At 39.2% G+C, this 11707-nt stretch overlaps 1 protein-coding gene across 1 annotated transcript; it reads right to left on the bottom strand.

The window, feature by feature from the left end:
- Positions 1-2940: 2940 nt before the first annotated feature.
- On the bottom strand, positions 2941-11361 carry LOC140944746 (uncharacterized). Its single transcript, XM_073393862.1, has 6 exons — positions 11056-11361; positions 10389-10500; positions 9837-9962; positions 9325-9358; positions 4231-4357; positions 2941-3453 (listed from the first exon to the last, which is right to left on the bottom strand). The coding sequence occupies exons 1-6, from the start codon at positions 11359-11361 to the stop codon at positions 2941-2943; spliced, it is 1218 nt and encodes a 405-aa protein (XP_073249963.1).
- Between the last annotated feature and the right edge of the window lie 346 nt (positions 11362-11707).

The raw sequence follows: 11707 nt of genomic DNA, 5'->3' as shown, positions 1-11707 counted from the left end.
ATACCATGCCAGTTAACGACTTGATGCCTAATGCAACAATTATTCTTACTTAACCCATTCGCCCCTGAACCGCCTGTAACCGCCTGTGCGGATCCAGGTCCTTTCTACCCTTTGTGACGTCATCATTTTTAACGGTCAAGGACAACTTTCTTCGCTAACTTGTGCAGAGTGAAGAGATCTTTCAAACCATACCAGAATGAGCACAATTCAGTCAAGGGCACCGGAGAAAGAACCAAAAAACCACATGACATTGACCCGAAAATCTCCATGAAAATCTTGTTTCATTGCTCAACTACCTTTTCTTTCACCTAATCCTAAGATCCTAAAAGCTTTCCTAAAAACTCTTCCCACCAAAATGAAGCCTACTAAGTGTCCAGCAAGAGAAAAAAAAATGAGGCAAGAAAAGCGAAAACAGAGGGGAGGAGAGAAAGCGAAAAGTAAAAGTCAAGACTGCTGTGTCACTTTTAAACTAAATTTTGCTTTCTGCGCATGCCCGAACTTCGCAAGCTGATATTTTGCATCTGGATCAGAAGGCCGCGAAGTGTACGACCTGTAAACCGGTTTGTGGTAAGTTTTAGCTCTTTATAGCACAGTGACCAGAAAACCACTCGACTAGCTTCAAAACGCGTTTTTCGGCAAAGTTTCCAGGAGCGAATGGGTTAAAGCATTGTTTTTTTGGAAACAACCAAGGAGGTTTGGAAAAGCGATGAAAAAATGGCGAGATGCGGTATTTTCGTAAAAAATCTCGGAAGGGGGAATGTGAGACTGCAGGATCCCCCTCCTTCCCTCCCCCCCCCCTCCCCCCCTTCCCGTTCCCTTACAGATCTTGATTACTTTCACGCTTTTTTTCTGATATCTACAAAAACGCAAAAACAAAAGCAGTCATCATTAGGGAGCTTAAGCCTGTTAAGCAACGACGACGGCGACGGCAACGAGAAAGGCAAAAAAGCAATAGGTTTAGATTGGCAAAACACCAACTGTTTTGCACTTTGTTACACGACCATAACGTGAAAGTGCCTAATTTCACGTTTTGTCGAGGACGGGGACACAAGACAACAACTTTCTTTTTTTCTTTTCCGGAACTTTGATACAGTCCTTCAGAATTCAACTCCAAAAACAATTTGCCACCATTTAACGAATTAAACGAGATGGAATGAGCGCGAAAACTTTCGAGGCAGAGTGAATTCACTTTTTAAGTAGCGTTCTCGTAGCCGTCGCCGTCGTCTTTGCTTATGCTCCTTACTACTATAGAGTGTTTTCACATGACGTCACGGCGGCCATATTGGTGTCCTAAAACCAGTCCTGTGGGAGTTGAACTCTTTTCTTATGCAAACACTTTCTTTTGTTCTAATAAATTTGCATAGATGCTGGCCACGTTAGTAAAAACACTCTATACTACGTCTGCGTCGTGGTATTTTTGTATACCGCTTATTATATTACTGTTGTCAGAATCCATCTAAATCTCCAAAGGTTGTGAAGAGGTGCTACAAACACGAGCCCATTATAAAGAAAGCACCCTGTCCCTGTTCTTTTCTAAAATCTCAGTACCTCTTCCTGTTTCCTTATTATCAGCTTGTAGAACAGGTGCTTGTTTTTCCCCTTTTTCGTGCGAGCAGCGTGAGATACGCGCGTGTCTGGTGCTCCTCGCTCGCCATACGTCTTTCCTCCATCGCTGTCTTGTATGCATGCATGTAACCACTTCTCGACCTGTTAGCTCAGATTTGCTAATAAGCGGGAGGCCCGGGTTCAAATTCTGGACGAAACACTAACGATCTTTTAAAAATACTGTCAAGATAATACTGGCCGTGTATAATGATGATGACTTAGTTTAGATGACAGCATTACTTTGCGGTATCATTAAGCCGTTTGCCTCGTCTAATTAATTTTCACCCTCCCTCATTTATCATAATTCCTCGAATAATGGTCGGGGGCGATTATTCGAGGGAGGCGATTATTTAAAATTTGGGAAGTCGTGTCCCTTTGTTTTATTATACCATTCAATCGAAAAATGATCACATCATATAAACTGAACATGGGCTTTCTAAGTGTTCGCAATTTGGTTCCTTGATTAATTTTCAGTGCCAATATCCTCGGTGTCAGAGCTTGAAGCGTCACTGATCATTCTGCTGGATCAGACGCCACTTCAAGTTGACCGGGAGGGTATAAGAGAAAGAGAAGATGGCGAGAGAGGTGGAGACTGGGTGTATATTCGAGGGAGGCGATTGTCTTCAATATTTCCGTCTAAGAAGGGTAATTGATTCGACGGGTGCGATTAATCGAGGGACGGCTATTATTCGAGGAAATACGGTATTTTAAAATTTGAAGGTGAGTTTAAACAACCTACATTGCCGTTAGAACAGTGTAGGGGACGTTTCTTTGTTAGTGGGAATCGCCACTGCCTCTTTTATCACTTTCAACACATCGCACATCGGTCTTCCCAACGGACTGTCTGCATGTAGCAACTGTCTCAGTCCTAGACCGGTTGAGGGCCTTAAATCTGATTCAGTCTTTTGTGGAACCACTGAATATGATCGCAGTTTGAGAAATAAAGTTTATTATATTAGTTTATTATTATATATTTCTTCGTTTTTAAGTAGCTTTCATACATTGAGAAACGTTTAGATTTAAGTTGTTGTTAAAAACGTTTCTTACATTCCACAGGTGTCAATGGCAAGGGATAGAAGGACAAATAATCCAAACACTTTTACTTTTGTACACACCGCTCTATAATATTCTTGGTCAAACATGACAAACATGATCCCCATTGGTCGTCTGTTCACATTCCTCGACAGAAAAAAAACGTTAGGTCTATACGTGTATAATGTTTGTCTATAACTTAACTTACTTCTACTCATCATCGTCACTATGAGTTTTCGTTAAAAGGATTGTGTATAACATATTCCCACTACTCGTTCAAAGATATGCAAAGGAGCATTGTTCTCACTGGACCAGGATATACCCCATTGTCTTGATGCTCAATCTTTTTTCGTTGTGGTTATCCAAATTTCCACATGTATTTGTTTTATCGTAGTTCCCTCCGCTCCCGAACCCCAATCTGGAGTTACATTCACGGCAATCCTTTTCATCGTTGCCGAGAATACCGATTCTTGCTTTGGAACGGCTACTCAAGGTACACTTTGCGTTGAAACCTTCCTTTTTACAGTTCCGCTGCAATGAGGCATTTGAACCAATCAGCGACAACCACTTGTCACGACCCAGTGTGGTTTTGCGGTATTGCCCATCAGCGATCAGAGAGTACAAGGAGTTCGCCTGCTTGTTAATGACAATAAAATTGATCTGGTTGTTGATCTTCATACCGAGGCAGATCTTGGAGAAGGACGTGTTCCAGTAGGAGGGAAGTTTGGTCTCCTGTGAGTCAAACCCAGTCTTCCCTCCGTCAAGGTTGAAGGTTTCGTTGTTGCTCCAGAGAGTGGAATTGTAGAGAAAAGTTTGCTGTGGCAGAAAGGAGGAAGAAATAGAAAAATTGTCCTTTAAAAAGAAAAGTTCAAAGTTTTTTTTTCTTCTAAAGACTACGTCCTTCCCGGAGAAGAAAAAAAAAAACGAATTTGCAATGGAAGGTCAATTACAATGAAAAGAATATCTACAACGTCCTTGTTTCTCCAGCTTTGTAAAATGAAATTAGCCACAGCAGGCGAAATGGCTTTAATGGTCAACGATAGAATAAAAAGTAAACAGACTCCGTAATTATTCAGTTGGTGATTGATGTGATTGAAAAATACCGAATTGAATATAATTATCTTTAACTCTCGCGTATCTGCAAGTACAGAGACCAGGCTTCCGTGTTTTGATGAAAACCTCCACATTGTCTGACAGAAAGGGCAGGTGACCACTGCTACTGACCGAGATATTCCAGAAGCTTAAAGGTGTTCTTAATACTTAAATCTTTCAGATCCAGGGACTTAGCATGTACCAACGAGAAAAAAAGTTAGAGTGCCGAAGGCGCTTCAAACTTGGAGGCTGCGGTTATGGTCCCCCAGATTTTGCAATTTTACGTCATAAGTATTGGAATTTCTGTCGCTGAGGTGCAGGCGTTCCTCCTGATGAAACGTCCCTAGCAACGAGGAGCAAGGAGAAACGACTGTATTCGCAGGCTAGGGTAATTGAAAATTACCGCTGACAGCGCCAAACCTGCATGTATTTAATTATTAATGACACATTTTTTTCCACTCTCGTCGCCAAACTAAGGGAAAACGTACACAAATGTCTCACCTTGTTGCCGTCCATCTTCATGACCGGTGTCCATCCTCCATCTCCGCATCCAAAATTTCCAAAGTGACAGAGAACTGAAACTAGTTTGGAGTCAAGGAGGAGAGTGACCAACTGACTCACGTTCAACCTGTACAAAATGAAATCTCATTTTAATTGTTCCAGCTCCCAACTGTCGGAGAGAAAAAAATGGAAAGTACCTTAACTGGTTGTAAAAAAAAAAGGTTCGCTTTTTCTTACAAAAATAAGTGAATGGAATTCAGTACAGTCTCAGTCAAATCTAAATTTCTGAGGTTCCCCATTATGTTAGTACTACACGATAAATGTACTTTAAACTAATATAAAATCACCTCCAGCACAGGTTGATATTTATTTTTGCTTTATGATACCAAGCTGTGCTGATCTTCAACTAACTTTAATAAAGTTTATTTGAATAAAGTGTTCTGTAGGAATTAAATTCGGACATCGAAGATGGCTAAACAGCGTAGCAGATGATCAGAAGGAAGGGGAACTGCCTTGGCGACCGAAAAACCGCGAAAATGGTGGGCATGATGTTTTTCTCATCTGACGTAAAAGGACCCCTATTTTACCTGCTAGCTACCTGTAAGTCTTGGATTGGTTGTTTTTGACAACTACTCAGAACATGTTACACAGATATTCAGTAGTTTTGCATGTTTATTGATTCACGCGTATTTTCTCCAACCCCTTTATTACGGACAACGGTTAATACGGAAAACGGACACTTTTCTGTGTTCCCAAGTCAGAAAATCTCATATATCGTCAGCCCCGCTTTATGGACACTGGTGACCACTGGCCACCTCGCTTCACACTGTCTATTTCCTTGTCATAATCACGTACTAACTGCATACAATGAACCCTGTTCAAATAATTCCAGATCACTGTAGGTTAATACGATTTTGTTACTAAAAAAAGAAACTGCAAAATAGCGCGCAAGTTTGATTTTGATAAGGCAGTCTTTCTTCCCATTGACCCTTGTATGGTGAACTCATTTTAAAATGCCTGTAACAGCCCACTCCACCCCTCAACCGCCAAAAGGGATGGAATGGTATACGAAAGGAGTACCTTTTCTGTCAAACATGGTATGTGGAAAGGTAAGGACATGGACCTCGGGGCAGGGCTTCCCCGTATAAATTTGTTGAGTACCCCCTGGGGATACAATGCCTGCAACAAGCCACTCGAACCCTCAACCATAAGAGATGGAATGGTATACTAAAGGAGTACCTTTTCTGCAAATAGTTAGACCCAGGGTTGAGTTTCCCCGTATAAAACTTTATTGAGGACCTCCCGGGAGAGTTTACGGTAATTATTAAATACCAGTTTGTGATTTGGGACACAGAGAAGTGTTCGTTTTCCATATCAACCAGGTTTACTTATGAGCACTGGCAATCATACACTTTCGTACCATTGAGCTTAATATCAAAATGTTTCAACAGTGAGTACGACCCGTTCACAATACCATTATGATCTGCTACTGCAATGTTACCTCCATTAGCCAGCTAGACTACTTTAAAATCAAGACTGATGCGAGCATTATACCAGTCAAATGGTGTAACCTCTCCGCTGTTATCAACAACAAACCTATAGCCATCTTTCTTCTGATGAGCATTATTGGCGACAGTTGTATTTAGGGCTGTTTCTAGGTCAAAAATGACATCTTCATATCGTTCAACATAGTTTGGATCTCTAAATGATTTCATATAATAATAGATTACATAAATCTTCTCATCTGACCCCCGGATAATAATTGATTCACCCTCTGGAGAGGGTGAATCAAAACACTGGAGATAAAACGTACAAAAATGTTTACGGTGTTGGTGTTTAGTCTTATTGTACATCATCTTATTAAAATCCTTAATAAAAACATAATGTTTCTTCTCGCCCTGTGCATAGTTATTAGAGGAGACTGGTTATGAAAAGCGGCAAATATCAATGATAAAAACAACAGTGCTGCAGTTTATGTTGGAAGCACCCTGAAAGTGCACAATCCTTTGTTTTCTGTTGGCAAATTGTTACGGAATAAATTAATGCAACGTTTTTATTGGTCAATACAATCAAAATTATAGGAATTCTTTTGAACGTTGTGCACTTTCAGGTCCACAAAAACATATAACAAAGGAGTCTGACGGGTTTCATAACCATTCCACTCAATTAACTATGCCCTGTGTAATCAACAGCAGGTTCAATACTTTCTCGTTTTTATGCTTTGAGACATGAATTGGATAAAATTGCTCATTCTCATAACCAAACACATTAATATTAATGCTATTTTGCTCTTCTATTTTACCATAATGTTTAGCAGCGACAGGGAATTCCACTCCTTGGTAATTTAATTCCTGGACCATTTTTCTGTCAATCTTTTTGATCCGCTGGGGATCCTTTTCTTGCGGATTTAAATATCGTATATGACACCAGCGAAAGCATTCATTATGCTTATTTTGAAGATTAATTAGCCCCTTAGCAGAATTCTGTAATTTTACCGGTAGAGTAATATAGGAATTACCTCTCATCGGCTCATACACTACTGTATTTATATAATGTTCATTAATACTACTAACAGTTCAACCACTGCCCTCAGACAACCAAACACCAATACCGTTTAATATTTGTTGCTGTGATAATTGCAAGCTTGATAAAAAATCATTAGGATTAATTACTATTTGCGCTTTACTATTGAAATAAGCTGGCTTATAAATATTATCATCATCCTTTCTCTTCACAAATGTTACTTTTAACGTCTCCACAAATTTGAAACCTTTTGTATTATTAAGTGTAGTGTTAAATAACCTGCTAATTGCTAGTCTCGTATTTTGAAGCTGCACCAAAGCATCTCTATCAGTCTTCAAACCGATCTCATATGATTTAGTGAAGCCCTTAAGAGCCATCCGTTGCTCACCAATTTTTGTCCGTGGTACTGCTATTGGCTGCTGTTTCTTTGTTCTGGGAGCTGGAATCGGTCTATATGGTGGGATGGGATTATTCTCAAAATATCGGATTAATTGTTGTACATTCCTTCTTGGCTTTGGAATTGGAGTCCTTCCAACAGAAATAGGGTGGGCTTCTTCCCTCACTCGTACTAAATTCTTGAGCTCACTATCTGTAAGCCCAGATAACAATCTTCTTATAAGTTCCTTACGATTAGTCTTCATATTATTACTATATATTATATTATTTTTGTTTGAACGCACCATCTGCATACTAGTATGCGGCGCTATCTCTTTAAGTCTCGACAAACCGCCCAAAACCGGTTCAAACCGGATTCCTAAGGTTAAGTCCAGAATATATAATATGTTTCGGTGCCGCCATGTACTATACTACTTCGGCTGCCAAAACTGCTCCAAATATGAAGCAGAAAATGAGTGAACAAATCATTTTATCCACCTCTACAATCTTCCAGAGTGGTTTTCATCAACAGGAGGTGTGTGTGTAAGAGAGTAACAATTTGAGCTTGGTTGACGTGTGCGTTGAAAGTGCCCTGTTCTGTCAAATCCAAAGATAGGGAAAACTCATAAAGCTGACTTTGCTGGTTAGGAGGAAACTGCTGAAATTGCGAAAAAAATTGGGAAATATCACTCAAACAAACGTTACCACAAATACAGATAGAATTACGGTCGTAAATGACTAAAATTCGTAAATGGCTGAGGTGTCCAAACAAAAACATGAACAGGTGGAAATTGTTGATAGTTTCAGACTGAGAGAGTATGTGTCGATTCAAAAGTTGCTGTATAGATCAACTATCCAGAGAAGAAGGCACAGAAGAAGGAAAATTGTATGCGCACATGCAGAAAGGTTATTATAATAGTGTTGACGTTTATAGTATAAGGTGGCCCGTTCTCGGTTATGTTTTTGATTCGCGTTTTTCAGAATGAAAGATTCAACCGATTTCTACGATTTTTTTGCATCCTTAATAAATAATGATGGAACTTTAAGAGAATGTTATTTATTTTCCTGTAGGTATAAAAACGTTTGAGGTATCGGCATATATTTAAAACCTCATTTTTACGAAAAATGAAAATAACTTCGAAATCCCACGACAGATTTTTCCCTAACTTCAACAAATAAGCCTCAGAGCTCTCTAGTTTTATGTCTGCAAGTTTGAAGGCAATCGTAACCGTAGAAATCGCTCCATAAAATGTTGGTCAAATTTAATGCTAAAATGATAGGCTAACACATTTGTGAACGTACACGCACAAATAGCGGAAGAGAGCTGACAAACTACTTCTTAACTGAAATGTTGTTCTCACCCAAAGCATTGTTGGAAGAAAATGAGTAATCGGACAACTACGGCGAACACAGTCAGCGCTTTAATACAACCAACTTTCTGCTACATGCGCTTTGAAATTAAATATATTCTATTTATCCAATTTACTCTGCATTTGTCCGTTCATTTTCGACAAAAATATTGAGAAAACAAAACACAGCATCTGCAGAAACCGCTTGGCAGTTTTTAGCTTCAAAGGTTCTCGATCTTAGGCGAAATAAGCCCGCTAGTTCGAAAACACCACGCTATCCAATTTCCAACTACAATGAAATAACACACTGGTCAGCCGGATAACTTCAAAACATTAGTGACTCGATGAGCAGTGCTCTGAGTGCGCGATATAGTCGTGTGAGACAGGTCACCTGCAGATGCCCCATTTTGACAACTGCCAATAGGATATTAAAACTCATACTTGTCAACCAGGCTTCGGGGAATAATTAAGCAAAAGGAATGCATTATTCATTATTAAAGTGTTTTCTTTTTCTTTATTTCACCCCTCCCCCCCCCCCCCAACCACCTCCACAAAGCCTCATTCTCACTTGACAGTCGACAAATTTCGAGATTTTGATGGTCCGAAAAATTAGTACCGTAAAATTTGCGTTTCAAAATCGATCGGGCTAGTCTTATAGTTGGAAGTAAATTTACCGTTTTTGCTTTGTTTTACATTGTATTTGAGGGCAATTTTCCAAATACAAGCCCCCGGGGGGACTTATCTTTAAAGGGGCGATTTAACGGAGGGTTTTTTGCGTTACCGGTTTAGGGGGCTTATATTTGGAGGGGCTTATTTTCGGAATTTTACGGTAGTTGCTTTTACTCACATCGTCTTGTTTAAAAGGTCTTTGCATGATGAAACTGTGTAACAAAATAAGAGAAAGTGAGGTATGAATGGAGTTGCTAACGTGCGAGTTATAGTCACCGCGGTAAAAAGTCTTAGCTGTTTTATTTTGTAGGGATTACATTCACCAGTAAGAAGAAACATGGCCAAGGATCTTTTTAATAACTACTTAAAGTAAAAATATTTTCTTTTTTGAATTCGTAAAATGTTTACTCCTTAATTTGAAAAAGCTTTGCGCTTGAATAATCTTATGCTGGTCAAATTGATCCGACCACAAGGCCAGTTTCAGTTTTTTCCTTTACTATTCAAAACGAAGTCCCGTTTACTAAGAAGGAAAATAGGACTTAACCATGCAACCAGGCCTCGAGAACATCGAAAAGAGAAATTCTTTTATGAACAAAACAACATTTTTGAAGGTGCATCACTCTCGTCACCACTCTCCGCGTCATCACTCTCGTCACTCTTTCGAAACTTCTCAAGTATCTGCCAACTTACCTGGTTCACAATTCTTTCTATCTCCATAATAACCCGGATGACAAGTGCAGTTGTATCCTCCCTTGGTATTATTGCAGTAAGCATTGGCACCGCACTTGTGGGTATTTTTTACGCATTCGTCAATGTCTATAAAAACAAATTATAATAAGTCCATCCCGGGTAGTCTATCAGATGGAGAAACTCGCGGAAGATGTTGGCTGGACTACAAGATGGAACACAAGATGGCAAACCGAAAATTGAAAATGGCAACAACCATACATGGGACCAGCATATAGCCGACTGTTCAGACCATTATTCGCTTTTTTCCCTTTTAAGAGACCCTAATCCCAGGCCGATCCACATTTGACTAGGTTAAGAAATTAATAAAACTAAACGCCAAATGTTACATACTTTTCACAGAGTAGAAGGTTCATCAAATTGGAAATCTGCCAACAGTTTAATATTTTCTTTTGTACCACTGAAATATTTACCAGATACAGACAATTGCTTCAAACAATACACCTCTTTCACTATCGTATATTTATTATAGGGACAAAAAAACTAAGAATTTACCTAGTTCACATTTTTCTCCACTCCATTGCAGATTGCACGAGCAAGCGAAAGCTTCTTTTTCTTTGTCGAACAAACAAGAACCTCTGTTGAGGCATCCAGCCATCAGACAACCCTGCAGAAAATCACATTTTTCTTGGGTAAGCATATGTTGTTTTCCATTGACTTCCTGCAGCTTTTTACACCAGCAAATGTTTTAGGGCAAAACGTTCAAATTCATGTTATCCTTAAAGTGCGCACGGATCTCTCAAGATACTTTTTAAGGCGAAGTGCAAATCATGTCTGTACAATACATACTTTCAACTTAGAAACCAAAATACAATTTCCATAAATTACAAGCTTGACGGACTCTCCTTGAATTTTTAAATTGCACTGCGCATTTTTCTTAACTGTAATTAAAAGACAAGTAAACCAATTGAAGGCAAGAATACATGGACGTTATTAACATTAAAAAATTGTCGCAGATTGACTGGTAGCAAAAGGACTCAGAATATGACTGGCTCCAATACAAGACATACATCCCCGCTTTGGATACCATTTTTGATAAATGCATCCCAATAAAACTCAACTTTACTGTTTTTCCAACAGAACAGATGTGTATTCGTTAAAAATTGATTTCAACGCAGTTCTTACATCGCATACGTTGTTGCCAAACCTCTCTTCGACTTACCTTAAGAAACATTGAAAACGTTGTGCCCGTATTATCAGTGAGCTTGGTGTCACCATCTGTAGTTATTGAAAACTCGTGCTTGTTAAGTTCACAACTGCCTGAGGACTCTTTAAAGTTAGAAGAAGTACACCAAGAATGCCTTAAACAAGCTTGACTGCATGCCATTTCATCCGTAGAATCGATTCTCTTTACAACATAGCCATGTAAACGCTTGTTCTCTTGGGCTACTATGTAGGAAGATCTAGATTCTTCTTCGGCCGCCAAAACTGCTCCGAATATGAAGCAGAATATGAGTGAGCAAATCATTTTATCCACCTCTGCAATCTTCCAGAGTGGTTTTCATCAACAGGAGGTTTGTGTGTCTATAGAATTTGCAGACATCCTAAATACAGTAATTGCCAATAGCTTGCTAAATTAATAATTTGAGCTTGATTGATGTTTGCGTTGTAAGTGATCTGTTCTGTCAAACCCAAAGATAGGGAAAAATAACAAAGCTGACGTTTCTAGTTAGGAGGAAACTGCTGAATATTTAAGAGTTAGGACATCATCGGCGATTCACGAAATCTATCTCCTATCTGAATAGTTTTTAACAATATAATTTCACGCCTGAAGGGAATTACAGCTATATCCTGCTTCGACCTGCTGTAATGGT

Source organism: Porites lutea, chromosome 7 (genome assembly GCF_958299795.1).
Source record: "Porites lutea chromosome 7, jaPorLute2.1, whole genome shotgun sequence".
Taxonomy (NCBI): Eukaryota; Metazoa; Cnidaria; class Anthozoa; order Scleractinia; family Poritidae; genus Porites; species Porites lutea.
Note: the sequence above shows the minus strand (reverse complement) of the source record. Positions and strands in the feature narration are given on the sequence as shown.